Source organism: Thermobia domestica, chromosome 4, assembly GCF_964235325.1.
Source record: "Thermobia domestica chromosome 4, izTheDome1.hap1.1, whole genome shotgun sequence".
NCBI classification, from domain to species: domain Eukaryota; kingdom Metazoa; phylum Arthropoda; class Insecta; order Zygentoma; family Lepismatidae; genus Thermobia; species Thermobia domestica.
The window spans coordinates 8,449,971-8,470,183 of record NC_137457.1 but is presented as its reverse complement, the minus strand read 5'-3'; the positions used below and the strand labels follow the sequence as shown (position 1 = coordinate 8,470,183).

Here is a 20,213-nt window from a genome sequence, read left to right as displayed (position 1 = left end):
CCATTATTGGTATCCCTGTGCAACGACCAAATCCTCATCTTTCCACAGTAAAGGTGATTATTCTGCTCCGCTTAGGCTTTCGTAGAGAATAACGTAATAATGGTCTGAAACTATCGCCAACACATTGCAATTCGCCAAAGATTGCATTGGCGCGAAGTTGAGAAAACATATAGGCCTGCGTCTTAATGACCTTCTTCTCTCGTCGGGGAAACAGAATTCTCCAATAATTCTAAAGACGAATTTGATTTCACTAAAATTCAACATCGCCGAGGATGAACTGTTGAATACTTACCGGGAAATAATTTGATCGCAGAGAAATGTTTGCCTTAAATGTTAATCATTCCGTTTACGTTATTGACAAGAGAACATTCATGATAGTATAGAGAATAATATACGATATATCTTGTTTAGCCAGATTAATGATACTTAGACATTCAAGTTATTGTAAGTGCTACATTCTCTTCACTTGCAAACGGAAACATACTATGTTGTTTATCGCACCCTTTGAAAGCATCAGGTTGACAGTCTCCGCGACCCAACATAAAAATTGTATATTACATCAGGTTATTAAAGTAGATATTTCAAATGTACACGTTAAAGTAGCAATTACATTATCAAATTGTTTTTGCCCTGTTTTAAGACTAAGATTCCTACAGTTTTGAAAGCATCCTAATTTCATTAACCTCTGTAGCAAAATATAAGGAGATATACATACAGGAAGTAGTGGTGCGAAATGAACTGACATATGTTGTGAAAAGAGTGAATATGCTACATCGCCATAGACGGTACGATTAAAGGAAAGTAAGATATAGTAAGAATATTACAACTAATCTATTTGAGAAACTATATAAAATTGGAAGTGTAATATCAAGCATAGTGGAAGAAACATTTCAAGACAATAGCCTTAGGAAGATCCCGTATTAGTCCTAGGATAAGCTAATAATTACTATACGGTCTTTCAACACCACAATTATTATTAAAACTTGTTACAAAGGTCACTTCAATATTATAAAGTACCAAACTACAGAAGCATTCATGATGGTAATAATGGAAGTGCGATGGATGATGTATTGCATATATAAGAAATGGTGTAGTTTGAAATACTACGAATATGATATAAGATGTGTCGAATGAATAAAACCAAGGTTACAAATAAATTGAATATTTGCCTTTTAAAAATGTTTTACCGAGAAATGATGACATGTCACTTTAAACGATGTATCTTTTAAATAATTATCATACTTTCGTTTACAGGATTTTTCTATGAATAATTATCTTGTAGGTATAGAAATATTTATATTGATTTGAATGGTACTTATGATGACAGAGATTGAGAACTATGAGAATATACAGCATATCTTATATTATTCATTGTTATAATTATTATTAGTTAAGAAAAAATTTTACATATGCTATATTACATTTTTCAGTAGGGTTTCATATAATCTCAAAAATATTGTACATAGATGATTATTAGAAAACAAATTTTGTTTTAATTCTAACAGTCAAATTTAATTTTTTTCCTAATCATTGTATTATAAACAATGTGTATTTAATTTTCTAACGGTGCATGTTGAACATCTTGCACACGTGTACTATACTGAGCTTCTCATGTATAATTGTTGACAATTCTCAACCAAACTTACAATACGGTAATTTCCCACTGCTTCTAATGCAACTCAATGCATGAAGACCTTTAGCATCCATTTGATTTTGACATACACACGTGAATTCATGACAAATATTTATGCCAAGGCGTAAGGCTACACTTATTTGAAGGATATTATTTTCCATAAATGTTCCTATGTTTTTTGAGGGTGTAGCTTGCAACCATGCTCCGGACTCTTTCTTGTGAAGCGATTACAGCATATTACTTTTTTGTTGTAAAATGTAACACAAATTATTCCCCGTAGTCATAATTACAATCATCTCTCACAATTTTAGTAATTGAAGATATATTTAGAACTTTACCAATGTTTGCCATATATTGAAAATTGTTTGAGATATGAAACTGCCGTAAAACAAGGTTGATATTTTGTCCAGTTTAAACATCGCATATGGTAGATTGTGAAAGGTTGACCTTTGAAAAGAATCTAAATTTCAATCCTATTAATTGTTTCATGCTTATGTTTGAAATTTACTGTTTTATGATCATAGTATTTACACTGTGTTTGTTTAGATACGCATTGACCCTCCGGTGGCATTTGCATTACTGGTATTGCGAAGGCATCAACTTTTTTTGGCGAATGTTTAGAAAGCATTATAAGGCATAGATCAATATTATGCGTCTTTAGAATGTAACAGTACATAAACATCTATCATTGTAATGTTTCGCGTAATGCTTATATTTTATACATAATACAGAGTTTAAATATCTATTATTCTGACGTAGTTCCATTAAAACTGTAACTTTATGCTGGTTTGGCAATTTGTTTCTATATTTGCACAGCAGAGAATGCCAAAAAAGTCTTTCTGTCAATCTTCGCACCTTATCAAATTCGAGATTACTTTTATCGGTTCGTTTGGAATTTTTAAACGCTTAGCAAAATAAATGACGCACCTGCATACGTAGATACAATCCATTAACATGATTAATCCAAGTAATTTTATATAAAATAGCATTGCTACAAATTATTGCGTATTTATCTTTTAATTATATCTAACAAATTTTGACGTTCAATATTACTGTTACGTTAATTGAATATAGATACTGCGTTCTTGCATTAAACCTTTTTCTAAGAGAGCTTTTTTCTACTTTCTAAACTGCTATAGGTGTTTAACAGAATAGCAAATCGTTCATATTTTAGAGCGGGAAATAATATTATTTACATGTAGGAGAATAATAAAATTTAGTTTGATTCTGAACTTTTAAACTATTTGAAATTTGTTACGAATGAACAGAATGATATTTACCAGTTTTATTCCTGATCCAAGCATCATAATTATCATAATTATCATAACTATCTGTAAAGTAAATAAAATATTGATAGTACAATAATATGAAGTATATAATACCTATTACTATTAACAAAACTGAAGATGAATATTCATAAAAGTAAATACGAGCTTTAAATATGATATATGTTTCTAATAACAAACTTTAGTATATTATAAAAATGAATCACATGTATGTTTTAACTATTTAGATGAGTTTTCGTTTTCTTCAAATCTTACTGGCAAACTTTCTGTTATATAACAATTGTGGGAATGTCCATTGTCTTTTGAAAAAACTAGGTTTATGGAACACATTTGAAGCTCCTTTATGTCACGTATTTTGATGAAAATATAATGATAAAGTCCGTTAGATGTACCATATCCTGTGAAGGTTTTAATACTTACCCATACCAGTGTACAATCTTTAACTAAATTACTAACCAAATCCTAGCTTTCTACAAGTACTAGCGAAGTTCAATGGCTTATTCCAAAAAGGGCAATCGTTTTAAAGTCATACGATATTAAGTAACATACAACATTGATTTCAATACGTTGCAAGAATATAGCAAATGTCAGGTCCAACGTTAAACAGAGTTTTTGGAAAAAGAAGAATGCTTTGGAATTTCCCCTTTTTTATACTTATCCATTCCGAACTATGTAAGTTTGTTATACGCTGTACTATAAAAATATTATATATTATATGTATTACTTTAGTAAATACATTGTAACCTTCTTACGGTAGGTCTATTAATAAAGGAACATGTTAAAAACTCAGCTAAAAGTGGTACCAAATATGTTTAAAATTCATTTCATAACCGTTCAATAGTTATATCATTACGTGATAATAAAGAGCAAGAGAAATAGTTTTCAGTGTGAGAAATAAATTGTGGGAACTCCATCTTCTTCCTTTAAATCGAAATTACCAAAAAGTTTTAACACAGTTTTGTTTACATTATAATGAAATTATGCATCCAATGATGAATTTATACCTCCAATTACACCTTTCTAACTTAAGGCGATCGTGATAAAGTAAATTTCTTTCATAATTTTAATCCAACACAGTAGTATGGGCCTGAAACTTTTTGGCCCCTGGGTCCTGCCTCAGGACCCATGGTCCCTGGCCGGGGTCAATGACCTAGGGTTACCATGGCCCACCCCCTAAAAATTTGGCAGGGGTACATAGGACCACCCCCCCAGGACCCATGGTCCCTGGCCTATGTCAATGATCTAGGGGTACTTAGGACCACCCCTCTAGATTTTGGCAGGGATACATAGGACCTCCCCCCTTAAATTTTGGAAATTGCCAAATCTAAAAATTTGGTGTGGTAGCCTAGGACCATAGTATGTACCTCTATTAGTATTGGGGGTCTATGTCGTTTCCTTTCATGGGTAAAAAATTGCCAAAAATTTAAATTTCGGAGGTTTTTGACCTAATCTATCCCCTTTGATGGGGTATTATTATCATATATGGTTATATGAGCATATACAGGGGTTCATTACCTTTCATAAGACATGGGTATATTGGTGCACCCCTTTAAATTTTTGGGAGGTGTATCTTGGCCCACCCCTTTAATTTTGGAAATTGCCCAATTTAAACATTTTGGTACAATAGTATAGAACCCTAGTATGTATTACTATAAATTTGGGTGGTCCACTTCGTTCCCTTTTAGGGGTACAAAATTGCCAAATTTTAGTACAACCACATGTTTGGTTTCTGGCTCATTTTATTCCCTTGGATGAGGTCCTATTACTTTATATAGTTATATGTATGTATACAGGTGTTTATTTCCTATTATAAGACATAAGTACATTTGTGCACCCCAGGGAATGGTACCTTGGCCCGCCCCTTAAATTTTGGAAATTGCCAAATCTAAAAATTTGGTATGGTAGCCTAGGACCACAGTATGTACCTCTACTAGTATTGGGTGTCTATGTCGTTCCCTTTCATGGGTAAAAAATTGCCAAAAATTCAAATTTCGGGTTTTTTTTTGACCTAATTTATCCTCTTGGATGAGGTGTTATTACCCTATATGGATATATGTGCATATACAGGGTCAATTACCTTTCATAAGACATGGGTATATTTGTGCACCCCTTTAAAAATTTGGGAGGAGTACCTTGGCCCACCCCTTAAATTTTGGAAATCGTCCAATTTAAACATTTGGTATAATAGTATAAAACCCTAATATAGATCACTATAAATTTGGGTGGTTTACCTCGTTCCCTTTTAGGGGTATAAAATTGCCAAAATATAAACGTAAGCAATACGTTGTACCACGTGTTTGGTTTTGACCTAATTTATTTTCCTTGGATGAGATCCTATTACCTTATATGGTTATATGGCCATGTATAGGAGTCCATTCCCTATTATGAAACATAAGTACATATGTGCACCCCCCGGGAATGGTACCTTGGCCCGCCCCTTAAGTTTTAGAAATTGCCAAATTTAAACATTTGGTATCATAGTACTGGACCCTAATATATATTACTACAAATTTGGGTGGTCCACCTCGTTCCCTTTTAGAGGGCCATTTTGTTCCGCTTTAGGGGTGAACATGGATACAGTGGTCCACCTCGTTCTCTTTTAGGGGGCATTTTTGTTCCGCTTTAGGAGTGAACATGGATACCTTGGAATCGTCCCGAGTTTGATTCTTGGAAATGTTGAATTTAACGTCCCCGCGGAAACGGTGAGAAATGATAGGACGAAAGATGAACTTACTTGACTGAGGATTGAAGCAGGGACCTCATACAGTAGAGACAAGCGCTGAGCCATCGTACACGTGTGTTGATTACTATGCAATGGTCCCGAGTTTGATTCTTGGTGCTAGTTTCAGGAAATGTTAACGTTCCCTTGAAACGATGAAATGAGAAAGCGAAAACGGTGAGAAATGATAGGACGAAACATGAACTTACTTGACTGAGGATTGAAGCAGGGACCTCATACAGTAGAGACAAGCGCTAAGCGACCGTACACGTGTGTTGATTACTATGCAATGGTCCCGAGTTTGATTCTTGGTGCTAGTGTTAGAAAAATTTAACGTCCCACTTGAAACGATGATGAGAAATGAGAAAACATCATAAACTTACTTGCTTGCGGATTGAAGCAGAGACCTCACACATCAGGAAAAAAAAAACGCTGAGCCACCATGCCAACTTCAGTGCGAGCAATTTCACGTATGAAAAGAACATGGACAGATTATGTTACATTACTACACATTTCTGCTCGTTGTTAAGCATAGAAGTTTGTTATTGTGAAATTGCAGAATCTGCTTATACTACATCAGCATTTTTTCTCAGCTGACGGACTTGTAAAGCTCAACTTTACATTTATGTGAAAGACAGTTTTGTAACATATCGACGAGTGTTACATTTTTTCAATCAAGTTTAAGAAAACTGAATCACATTTTAGATGTATAATTTGAATGTCGTAAGAAACTAACGAGTCAACGGTATGATGTCATGATCAAAATTGCGATACTAGATGTCGTAACGATTGATGTGTAAGGAGAAAAACGTGAATAATGTCACAACCAATCAGATTGTTTCTTACATCACGTTTCGGCTCATGATACATGATGAAAGCTGTGTTTTCATTGGGTCTCCGTGATATCATTGATTCATTTTCTCATTTCTGATTGGCTGATAGTGTTGTCACTTTATAGTTGAACACGTTTTAGATCTAAATAAAATTCTTAATTTCATTTTCAAGTCCTACTTTCACGAAGATCGTGAATGAACGAAGGTGTACCTCTAGTGACAGCGTGACATTACTCCGTTTCTTGAATTTGAGGTAAGTATCAACCGCGTTTTCTTAATATCAATGGAGTGCTTTTGCATGAGGTTAACATTGTTATCACTGTTTTTATTTTAGCATGAAATATTTAGCAAATGGAAGAATAACCCTCACTTACTTGACCGAGAATCCCACACATTAGAAGTAAGCACAAGAAATTTATTGATTTTGGTTTAGCGTCCCTTCAGTAGTGAGGCTAGGAGTACAGCTTAATGTCTAATTTGAGCGCATACTGGGTGTTGAACCGGGCCACATCCCACACATTAGAAGTAAGCACGAGAAATTTGTTGATTTTGGTTTTAGCGTCCCTTCAGTAGTGGGTCTAGGAATACAGCTTAATGTTGAATCTGAGTGCATACTGGGTGTTGAACCCGGGCCAGAGGTGCGTAACGCTAACCACTTAGCTCAGTTTCTGAAAGTTACCATTAACGTAAACAAAGAAACTACGCACGAATTTGTTCCCTACAACGTGAGACGTGGACCTACAGTTTAATGTGGGATCTGATCTCCCGCCGAGAATCGAATTCGAGTCTTTCTTGCCTTAGCTCGAAAAAAGCAAGCGCATGAGATTTTGTTTTTCGTTTCATGTTCGTCATACGTTTAAAGTTCAGTGTCAGAGAAAAAAAAATGCTTACTACAATGATTCTCTTAGCACGCTTAAAAACAATTTCATTCATTCTTTTTATCACTACAGAAAGTTAGGTCAGTTACATGTTGGTCTCGGGTTTGATTTCCAGTATGACGACAATAAAAATTTTAACAGTAAAACTGTTTGAGATATGATAATTCTTTTAGGATTGATCGTGTAGTCAGTTTGATAACGTAGTGATCTCTGAATTCAATTTTAATTCGTGCTTTTTTTTTCGTTTTAGATATTTGTTTTCTTTGCCTATTCCTTTTTGTTTACCTTACCTTTTTCCTATTTGAATATGGCTACTTCTGGCTTTACTGTCTTGCGAGAAATCAATAGACATTATCGGCGTTTTAATCTCGAAGGACGAATGCTGGAAATTCAAATTAATGCTCCGACTAGTGGCACCGATATTGTTGAATGGGTTCAGGCCTCCTTTCAACAGATGTTGGATTACTTATTGGAAAACGTTGAGGAATTATCGATGGTTGGATTATCGATTTTATCTCATGATGAGAAGAACAAACCGTTTTATTTATCTTTTCGGCGTGCAAGTAATTTGACACTGGAGACTTTATGGGCTTCCTTTGATCGCATACTTCAAAGTAACGATAGTTTTCTCATGAACGAACCGTTCATTGTACATTTTCATCATGTGGATGTGCCCCGTGGATTTGGATTGGTGCGTCGAGGTCTTTTATCAAACGACGAATTATTAAAGTGCAAGAAAGGCATTTTACGAGTAAAAAACACCGACAAGAAATGCTTGGCTTATGCGATTGTGATTGCTATTGGCCTAAAGAAATATAAAGATACAAATAAAAAAGTTTACGATCAATATCGCAAACAGCGCAAGTGTGTTGTTATTCCAGACGTACATGAACTTTTGTCCAGATCCTCAGTGAATTTAGATCATGGGGGATCCGTGGAAGAATTGCGACAATTGCAACGTTACTTGACAAATTATAAACTTACCGTATACACCAGTTTTTCAGGAGAAGATATTCTGTATGAAGGACCGGGTGGCGAAGACAAGATTCCAATCAATTTAATGTGCATCAATTCTCATTATGACATCATCACGTCATTAACGGCCGTTTTTTCTACCAACTATTACTGTACTGCATGCCACAAAAAATATGATCATCTTAATAGACACGTTAAGAACTGTTCGGCCATGTGTGAGAAATGTTTGCAAAAACCGCCATGCAGTAAGACCAATACGGAGAAGCAGTGCCTAGAATGCAATCGTGAATTTTATGGTGAAACATGCTATACAAATCATCTGACTGTACCATATCATAAAGGCCAACCAATATGCAAGATGGTAAAACAGTGTGCCAAATGTCTACGCATTTATTCGTTTGTCCGTACAGGGGAAAGAAAACATGATTGTACAGATTATTTTTGTAATGTGTGTCGTAAACACGTTACGTCTACTCACCAATGCTACATGAAGCCTGATACGACTCAATTAAAACCTGGAGTTCCATCAGTGTTACATGCCAAGAAGGCTATGATTGTCTTCTATGATATCGAAGCCACACAGGATACTTTCTTCGATGAAGACACGTTCATTCATAAGCCCAATTTACTGGTGGCCCAACAAGTATGTTACAACTGTGTTCAAGATGAAGATATACATCATCCGTGTGAAGTTTGTGGACAGCGAGAACATATTTTTCAAGATGATCCGATCAATGCCTTTCTTGCGTATTTACGTCAACCACGACCCAACATCAAACTTATTGTATCTTTGGCACATAACTGTAAGGGATATGATGGTCATTTTATTCTTAAATCTTTAGTGGAAGAACATGAATTGAAACCTACCTTGATCTTGAACGGAGCAAAAATTTTAAGCATGAAAGTGAATCACTTATCGTTTATTGACTCCTTAAATTTCATGCCAATGGCTTTAAGTAAATTATCCAAGGCATTTCATTTACCAGCGACCAAGGGATATTTGCCACACTTTTTTAATACTGCTGCAAATCAAACGTATGTGGGAAAATTACCGGACATCCGTTATTATGGTGCAGATGAAATGAAAGTGGATGAACGAGAAAAATTCATGACATGGTACAACTAACACCAGAACGATACGTTTATTTTCCAAGAAGAATTGGTGAACTATTGTGTCCAGGACGTCAACGTACTTCGATTGGCTTGTATATCTTTCATGACCACTTTTGAACAAGAAACTCACGTCAATCCTTTCCTGGAGACTATCACTTTGGCGAGTGCGTGCAATTTAGTATTTCGACGAAATTTCTTAAAAACTAATACTATTAGCATTCTTCCTGCACGAGGATACCGTCACAGAAACAATCAGTCACGGATTGCTTTGCAGTGGCTTGCCTACATGGAAGAAAAAGAGGGTCATTCAATTCTGCACGCTGCGAGAGGAAAAGAAGTTTATGTTGCTGGTTTTCATCTGGACGGCTACTACAAAGATCCCGACACTAAAGAGGAACACGTGTATGAATTTGAAGGCTGTAGATTCCATGGCTGTCCTCTATGTGTCCCTACAGGCCGTGATCAACCCATTTATGAGAACTCCGAAGAAACAATGAACTATCGCTACGAGAGAACACAGCGTAAAATGGAATTATTACGATCCATGGGATATAAAGTACATGAAATGTGGGAATGTGAATTTCGTCAAGTGTTAAAATCCAATCCAGCATTGGCCTCTTCTTTAAGCACACATCCTTATATGAATAAGACACCATTAAATCCAAGAGACAGTTTCTATGGTGGCCGTGTTAATGCCATTAAATTGTACCACGTCGCAAATGAAAATGAAGGCGAAGAAATAAAATTCTTGGATATCGTTTCCCTGTATCCTTATGTGAATAAATGTGGACGGTATCCAATAGGGCATCCACGAATATATCTACAGGGAGATCCAGAAATGCCCGACATTCAAGATGTCAACGGATTGGTCAAGTTGAAGATTTTGCCTAGCAGAAATGTGTTTCATCCAGTGCTGCCATTTCGCTCAAATAAGAAGTTGTTGTCCACTTTGTGCTGCCTGTGCCACAGCATTAAATCAAGATTCTGAATGTACACATTCGGACAGTGAACGAAGCCTAACAGGAACGTGGGTGTCCTATGAAATTCAAAAAGCCATTGAACTTGGGTATCAAGTCATTGAAATTTACGAAATTTGGGATTACGACATCACCGTATATGATCCAGAAACCAAGACTGGCGGATTATTCAGCGAATACATTAACACATTTTTGAAATCTAAGCTGGAAGCTTCTGGTTGGCCTGCCAATTGCGTCACCGAAGAAGAAAAGCAGCAGTATATTCAAGTGGTACAACAACGTGAAGGCATAACTTTGGATGCAGCAAATATAATGACAAATTCAGCACGTCGTAGTCTTGCAAAACTCTGTTTGAATGCCTTCTGGGGACGACTCGCTATAAGAGACAATTTCAGCCAAACGACCATCATTAACGACCCCAAAGAACTGTATCAGAAATTAACTGCTCCAGACATAAAAGTCAACCAAATTTTACCTGTTAACGATTCGTTGTTATACCTTTATTGGCAGTATGAAGATGATGTTCCAGTACAAAATCACAATGCTAATGTTGTCCTTGGAGCATTTACAACGTGTCAAGCTCGTCTGGAACTCTACAAATATTTAGAATTGCTGCAAGAAAGAGTACTATATTTCGATACAGATTCCGTGATATTCACGCAGCGACCATCACAGACCACAATAGAACCAGAAGTATTTCTTGGTTCAATGTCAAATGAACTGGAATCAATTGGACCAAAAGCATACATTAAAAAATTCGTGTCTGGTGGCCCAAAACAGTACGCCTTGGAAATATACAACCCCGACACGAAATCAACCAGTTATGTATGCAAAATTCGTGGATTCACACTCAATTATACTGCAAGTCAAAAGCTAAATTTTAATAGTCTAGAGCAAATGATCATAAATCAATCGAGTGAAAAAATCTCCATTAGCACGCCGCACAAAATTTACAGAACCCACGATCATTATCTTGTCACAAAACCTGAAGAAAAGAAGTACAGTTTCAACTATAAAAAACGCCGATTAATACCAGACACATACGAGACATTGCCCTATGGGTATAAAAAAGCCAGAACAGAATAACAGCCATATTTTCCCCTAATCCCACCAACATCACCTCCCAAAGAAGGGGCAAAGAATCAACGCAACACGGGACATGCTTCAACGATGCACGAACGGAAACAAAACTCAGATGACATCACCTTGCAGAAACCCGTGAAGAAAAAAAAGGAATTCAGGTACGTCACATTTGCTTTTCTTTTTCTCACCTCACTCTCTCTTGATCAGTTAGTTCGATGTTAATAATCTGTTTTTCTTCTTTCACAGGAAACAAAATAAATATTACCGTGTATATTCATATGTTTTATTTTCTCTTTACAGAATTTGTACCCGTCAAGGACACGTCTTCCTTTGAAGAAAAAGAAATTCTGTATTCTATTTCACATGCTAAAATAAATGTACAAAAACATGATTCTGTGTTTTTATTTCACATCCTAAAATCAAATTCTTTTTCCTGTACTGCGATTTCAATTTATTTTTTCTGAATCAGTTTACCGATAAAATAAATCAATGTTTTGCGAAAAAAAAATCAAACTAAATTTTTGTTTCAGAAAATTTTTTGTGTACGAAAAAAAAAACTGATTCAGAAAATTTTTTGTGTACGAAAAAAAAATGTTTTCAGAAAAATTTTTTTTGTACGAAAACAAAATTCTGTTTCAGAAATTTTTTTTGTGTGTACAAAACAAAAACTGTTTCAGAAAATTTTTTATGTACAAACAAAATTCTGTTTCAGAAAAAAATTTTATGTACAAACAAAATTCTGTTTCAGAAAAATTTTTGTGTGCAAAACAAAAATCAGTTTTCGTCACGAAACTGCTCCGACTAAATGAATCGATTCATTCTGATAGTGTTGGCAACACTGGAAAAATTTCGGTAAGTATCGCTCAGACCCTGAGTTACAGCGAACACAACTAGATTCGAACCAGCAACCTTAAATGTCTGATTCATCTCTAAATACAGCCAACTAAACAATAAGATTATGTGTATACGTCAATGCTTTGCACTGAGTCAACAAGGTTTTCTTCAAGGTCAAAAATCGCACACGAAGTAAAAAGATGACAACACAGATCTTCTATCTTTCTATATGAAACATAAATCTAGTATAAACTGCTCGCACTGAAATGTGTAATGTAACATAATCTGCTCGTCTTCTTTTCATACGCGAAACTGTTCGCACTGAATGGAGTACGGCGGCTCAGCGCTTCAATCCACAACAAAGTAAGTTCATGTTTCCTCCTATCATTTTTTCATCATCGTTTCAAGGGGACGTTAAACTCAACATTTCTTAAACTAACACAAAAAATCGAACTCGGGACCATGACATAGTAATCAACAAACTGAACTTCTCAATGGGCCATGGTGACTCAGCTCTTATTTCTGATGTGTGAGATCTCTGCTTCAATCCGCAAGCAAGTAAGTTTATGATGTTTTCTCATTTCATCGTTTCAAGGGAACGTTAACATTTCCTGAAACTAGCACCAAGAATCAAACTCGGGACCATTGCATAGTAATCAACACACGTGTACGATGGCTCAGCGCTTGTCTCTACTGTATGAGGTCCCTGCTTCAATCCTCAGTCAAGTAAGTTCATGTTTCGTCCTATCATTTCTCACCGTTTCCGCGGGGACGTTAAATTCAACATTTCCAAGAATCAAACTCGGGACGATTCCAAGGTATCCATGTTCACCCCTAAAGCGGAACAAAAATGCCCCCTAAAAGAGAACGAGGTGGACCACTGTATCCATGTTCACCCCTAAAGCGGAACAAAATGGCCCTCTAAAAGGGAACGAGGTGGACCACCCAAATTTGTAGTAATATATATTAGGGTCCAGTACTATGATACCAAATGTTTAAATTTGGCAATTTCTAAAACTTAAGGGGCGGGCCAAGGTACCATTCCCGGGGGGTGCACATATGTACTTATGTTTCATAATAGGGAATGGACTCCTATACATGGCCATATAACCATATAAGGTAATAGGATCTCATCCAAGGAAAATAAATTAGGTCAAAACCAAACACGTGGTACAACGTATTGCTTACGTTTATATTTTGGCAATTTTATACCCCTAAAAGGGAACGAGGTAAACCACCCAAATTTATAGTGATCTATATTAGGGTTTTATACTATTATACCAAATGTTTAAATTGGACGATTTCCAAAATTTAAGGGGTGGGCCAAGGTACTCCTCCCAAATTTTTAAAGGGGTGCACAAATATACCCATGTCTTATGAAAGGTAATTGACCCTGTATATGCACATATATCCATATAGGGTAATAACACCTCATCCAAGAGGATAAATTAGGTCAAAAAACCCCCCGAAATTTGAATTTTTGGCAATTTTTTACCCATGAAAGGGAACGACATAGACACCCAATACTAGTAGAGGTACATACTGTGGTCCTAGGCTAACATACCAAATTTTTAGATTTGGCAATTTCCAAAATTTAAGGGGCGGGCCAAGGTACCATTCCCTGGGTGCACAAATATACTTATGTCTTACAATAGGAAATAAACACCTGTATACATCCATATAACTATATAAGGTAATAGGACCTCATCCAAGGGAATAAAATGAGCCAGAAACCAAACATGTGGTTGTACTAAAATTTGGCAATTTTGTACCCCTAAAAGGGAACGAAGTGGACCACCCAAATTTATAGTAATACATACTAGGGTTCTATACTATTGTACCAAAATGTTTAAATTGGGCAATTTAGAAAATTAAAGGGGTGGGCCAAGATACACCTCCCAAAAATTTAAAGGGGTGCACCAATATACCCATGTCTTATGAAAGGTAATGAACCCCTGTATATGCTCATATAACCATATATGATAATAATACCCCATCAAAGGGGATAGATTAGGTCAACAACCTCCGAAATTTAAATTTTTGGCAATTTTTTACCCATGAAAGGAAACGACATAGACCCCCAATACTAATAGAGGTACATACTATGGTCCTAGGCTACCACACCAAATTTTTAGATTTGGCAATTTCCAAAATTTAAGGGGGGGTTCCTATGTACCCCTGCCAAATTCTAGAGGGGGTGGTCCTAAGTACCCCTAGGTCATTGACCCGGACCAGGGACCATGGGTCCTGGGGGTGGTCCTAAGTAGTAGGGACCCCGTTATGGCGAACTGAGTCAGCAAAAATTTTTGTGACGTCATAGGTCAAAGGTCAATGACCTTGGCCCGGGGTCAATGACCTAGGGGTACGTAGGACCGCCCCCTCTAAATTTTGGCAGGGGTACCTTGGCCCACCCCCTAAATTTTGGCAGGGGTGCCTAGGACCACCCCCCTTAAATTTTGGAAATTGCCAAATCTAAAAATTGGGTATGGTAGCCTAGGACCATAGTATGTACCTCTATCAGTATTGGGTGTCTATGTCGTTCCCTTTTATGGGTAAAAAATTGTCAAAAATTCAAATTTCGGGGTTTTTTGACCTAATTTATCCCCTTTGATGAGGTGTTATTACCCTATATAGTTATATGGGCGTATACAGGGGTCCATTACCTTTCATAACATATGGGTATATTAATGCACCCCTTTAAATTTTTGGGAGGGGTACCTTGGCCCACCCCTTAAATTTTGGAAATTGCCCAATTTCAACATTGGGTATTATAGTATAGGACCCTAATATGTATTAGGTTAAATTTGGGCGGTCCACCTCATTCCCTTTTAGGGGTACAAAATTGCCAAAATATAAACGTAAGCAATACGTTATACCACGTGTTTGGTTTTTGGTCGATTTTATCCCCTTTGATGAGGTGTTATTATCCTATATAGTTATATGGTCATGTATAGGGGTCCATTACCTTTCGTAAGATATGGGTATATTTGTGCACTCCTTTAAAAATTTGGGAGGGGTACTTTGGCCCACCCCTTAAATTTTGGAAATTGCCCAATTTAAACATCTGGTATTATAGTACCGGATCCTAACATGTATTATGATAAATTTGGGTGGTCCACCTCGTTCCCTTCTAGGGGTACAAAATTGTCAAAATATAAACGTAAGCAATACGTTATACCACGTGTTTGGTTTTTGGTCGATTTTATCCCCTTTGATGAGGTGTTATTATCCTATATAGTTATATGGGCGTATACAGGGGTCCATTACCTTTCATAAGACATGGGTATATTAATGCACCCCTTGAAAAATTTGGGAGGGGTACCTTGGCCCACCCCTTAAATTTTGGAAATTGCCCAATTTAAACATTTGGTATTATAGTACTGGACCCTAACATGTATTATGATAAATTTGGGTGGTCCACCTCGTTTCCTTCTAGGGGTACAAAATTGTCAAAATATAAACGTAAGCATTACGTTGTACCACGTGTTTGGTCTTTTGGCCCAATTTATCCTCTTGGATGAGGGCCTATTACCTTATATGGTTATATGGTTATGTATAGGGGTCTATTCCCTATTATAAGACATAGGTACATTTGTGCACCGGGAGGGATACTTTGGCCCACCCCTTAAATTTTAGAAATTGCCCAATTTAAACATTTGGTATTATAGTACTGGACCCTAACATGTATTATGATAAATTTGGGTGGTCCACCTCGTTCCCTTCTAGGGGTACAAAATTGTCAAAATATAAACGTAAGCAATACTTAGTACCACGTGTTTGGTTTTTTTGTCGATTTTATTTCCTTTGATGAGGTGTTATTATCCTATATAGTTATATGGTCATATATAGGAGTCCATTACCTTTTATAAGATATGGGTATGTTTGTACACTCCTTTAAAAATTTGGGAGGGGTACTTTGGCCCACCCCTTAAATTTTGGAAATTGCCCAATTTGATCATTTGGTATTATAGTACTGGACCCTAACATGTATTATGATAAATTTGGGTGGTCCACCTCGTTCCCTTCTAGGGGTACAAAATTGCCAAAATATAAACGTAAGCATTACGTTGTACCACGTGTTTGGTTTTTGACCTAATTTATTCCTTTGGATGAGGTCCTATTACCTTATATGGTAATGTATAGGTGTTCATTCCCTATCATAAGACATAGGTACATTGATGCACCCCGGGAGGGGATTCGGTATCATAGTACATGACTCAACATGTATTATGATAAATTTGGGTGGTCCACATCGTTCTCTTTTAGGGGTACAAAATTGCTAAAATATAAACATAAGCAATATGTTGTACCATGTGTTTGGTTTTGGCCCAATTTCTCCCCTTTGAGGAGGTTCTATTACCTTATATGGTTATATGGTCATGTATATAGGTTCATTTCCTATCATAAGATATGGGTACATTGATGCATCCTTTAAAAATTTGGGAGGGGTATCTTGGCTCATCCACTCGGTTTTAGAAATTGTTTAATATAAGCATTTGGTATCATAGTACAGGTCTCCAATATGTACCACTATAAATTTGGATGGTCCACATCGTTCCCTTTTCATAGGTAAAGAACTACCAAAAATCAAATTTCGGAGGTTATTGACCTCTATTTAGCATGTTATATGGATATGTACAGAGGTTTATTACCTTTATATGTTTATGTTCCCTTTTAAATTTGGGAATTATCAAATAACAAAATTCGGTAAACGTTTTCTAAGCCCCATTGTAGATGTTGATGTTCCTCTTATGGCCAAATATTCAAAATTTAAATGTTATTGACCGGCTTTATTATTGAATAAGTACAGGATTTATTACTTTTTCATAAGACACAAGTATATTTGTGTACCAATCTTAAATTTTGGAAGGGGTACATTTCTTATTGTCGTATCAATAATTGGTAATTGGATAGTATCTCATTCATTGGGTAAATCATTATGATTACGTGATCGGTTATTGACCTATGATGGGATTAGGAGTCCAGGACATTGGTACATTGAAACTTTGTAGGATAATTTGATAATGCGTCATTGGTTTTGATTATTCCCGCCAAATATAAACGTAAGCAAGACGTTGTACCACGTGATTGTTCTTGATGAGGTAGTGTACAGGGATTCATTTCCTTTGTTGTGGTACTTCTTAAGTTTGAGTACACACACACACTTCTAGAAAACAGTTGGTTCTACTCAGGTAAACAATTGACGGACATTATTGACCTTATTGATATGATTAACTCTAAGACTTAGGTATATCAAGAGAAGTATTCTTTAAATTTGGGAATGGTGATAAACAGAATTTTAACATAAGGTGTGAAATTTGAAACAGTACATTGAACTTTAGTCACAGCTCATAGTCTAAGATCATTGGTGGTGATTGATTTGAAATCTGATAGCTAACCTTATTGAATCTTATGATTCATAGACGAAAGGCAATACATGCTACAACAGTTTAAAATTTAATCATAAGGTGATGTAATCTGACACTAGCAAAGTTATTGTTAATGTAATTTGATTGGATGATCACTATCTTTCCTGCAATCTGATTGGTTGATCACTATCTTTCGTGCAATCTGATTGGTTGATGATTTTCAAATCTTTGCTGTATTCAGTTTTAAGTTTTTTTTAACATTTAAAAATCTTGGTTTCGTTCAACATTTTGCACTCACTGATAAATATGATCAAAACCGTTTATTTGTTAATCGAATAGTTAAAAACCGGATAAAGTTTGACGGTTAACCGTGAAACGTAAAATTTTTTTAGTTTGAAATTTTTTTGCTTGAAATTTTTTGTTTGAAACTTTTCGTTTGAAATTTTTGTTTGAAAAAATTTTTGTTTGAAAATTTTGTTTGAAATTTTTTTGTTTGTAAATTTTTGTTTCAAAATTTTTTTTGTTTAAAATTTTTTCGTTTGAAATTTTTCGTTTCCAAAATTTTTTTCTGTTTAAAAAATTTTTGTTTGAACAGTTTTGTTTGGAAAATTTTGTTTCAAATTTTTTTTGAAAATTTTTGTTTGAAATTTTTTTTGAAATTTTTGTTTGACATTTTAAAAGTTTGTGCACTCATTAGTAAAGAACTGGAACTGTTTAGAACTAAAACCTCTGGCAACATTGTGGTGCACGTCAGAACATGATAATGCAACGTCATCAGTTTTGCATTATCGTTCGAGTTAGTATTCATGATAACGTCATCATGGCTACTTGTCTGCAGTTTCTAAACACGCGTGATGTGATGAAATCATTTACCAAGATTACTGATTTACAACAGAATGTACCTTATAGAATCTTAGCTAGCCAAATGATACCTACAAAGTTTGGATTAAGAATCGTAGTGAAGCTTGAAAATGATAAGAATATAATTTTACCAGCAAGATATTTACCCATGGAAGCATCAAAACAAGAAGAACTGCTGCGTTTCTTAAATACTGGATCTGTATCTTTATGTTACAAAGGATTCTTGGGTCGAAGTCATCAATTTGAATTTAGTACACAGCCAGATTCGTCAGCCATTGTGATGAAATCATGAATCAGCACATTTCTTTCCAATGACGTCAGCCGTAGTTGTATGAATTTGGTTGGTCGGCATGACGTCAGCAACTGTGATGAAATCATGAATTCAAACGTCAGCACATTCCTTACCAATGACGTCAGCAATAACTATAAACCAGCAAATACAGTGTCATCCCACGAAATCATTTGAGCAAGTGCTTTTCAGGAGGAAAGATGTGTACTTCTAACGATAAAGAGTTCATCTTCGCAAGCTATTATCCAATAAATATATTTCAAACAAAACATGTGATGATTGGTATCAGTGCTAGAACATTTGAACCTGTGATTCGATTGGGCAAAGCAGAACAATTTGGTGTACAACTGACCTGTGAAGAATGGCAAATATTATGTTCACGAATCGACCAAATGAACGATTATTTTCATGATGAGCTAAATGTGACCATAGTCAAATCATTAGGCTCAAATCATGAAGTGGTGCTGCGTACAGTCCTCGAAGAGAAGATGGTGCTGTTACGTAAAAAGAGTACATTTCATGTCCCTCGCAATATGGTGTATCTAACACAAACTGAATGGAACAAATTTATCAGCGTATTTCAGTGTGTGAAACATGCAGTGGAAGTGTGCAACAAAACCAGTATATTCCTGAAAAAGTACTATTTTGAAAAATGTGTTATGCATATTGTACAACATGTATCTAGATATTGTGATGGTTGTCAACATCGTTCTTGGGTGCATACCTGTATTGATAAACAGTTTATTTGTGATCAAATGGACATTGAGTTTCCACCAATTGATATTGCATTAGACCTTAAAAGACTTCAACTGGAATTAAAATTATATGCTAAAGACAAACTAGTGCAAGAAGTTCAAAATACATTGTATCGACAATATCCAGAACCACTATCTGGTATGGAACAAAGGAAATGAATCCCTGTACACTACCTCATCAAGAACAATCACGTGGTACAACGTCTTGCTTACGTTTATATTTGGCGGGAATAATCAAAACCAATGACGCATTATCAAATTATCCTACAAAGTTTCAATGTACCAATGTCCTGGACTCCTAATCCCATCATAGGTCAATAACCGATCACGTAATCATAATGATTTACCCAATGAATGAGATACTATCCAATTACCAATTATTGATACGACAATAAGAAATGTACCCCTTCCAAAATTTAAGATTGGTACACAAATACACCTGTGTCTTATGAAAAAGTAATAAATCCTGTACTTATTCAATAATAAAGCCGGTCAATAACATTTAAATTTTGAATATTTGGCCATAAGAGGAACATCAACATCTACAATGGGGCTTAGAAAACGTTTACCGAATTTTGTTATTTGATAATTCCCAAATTTAAAAGGGA

At 35.7% G+C, this 20,213-nt stretch overlaps 1 protein-coding gene across 1 annotated transcript in view; it reads right to left on the bottom strand.

The window, feature by feature from the left end:
* Window positions 1-20,213, bottom strand: part of LOC145683623 (uncharacterized) — a gene marked incomplete at its 3' end in the record, with an annotated part of 551,164 nt that overhangs the window by 146,222 nt on the left and 384,729 nt on the right. Inside the window, 1 exon segment of the mRNA XM_081754960.1 lies at window positions 2,914-2,964. Within this exon segment, the coding sequence (XP_081611086.1) occupies window positions 2,914-2,964 (51 nt within the window).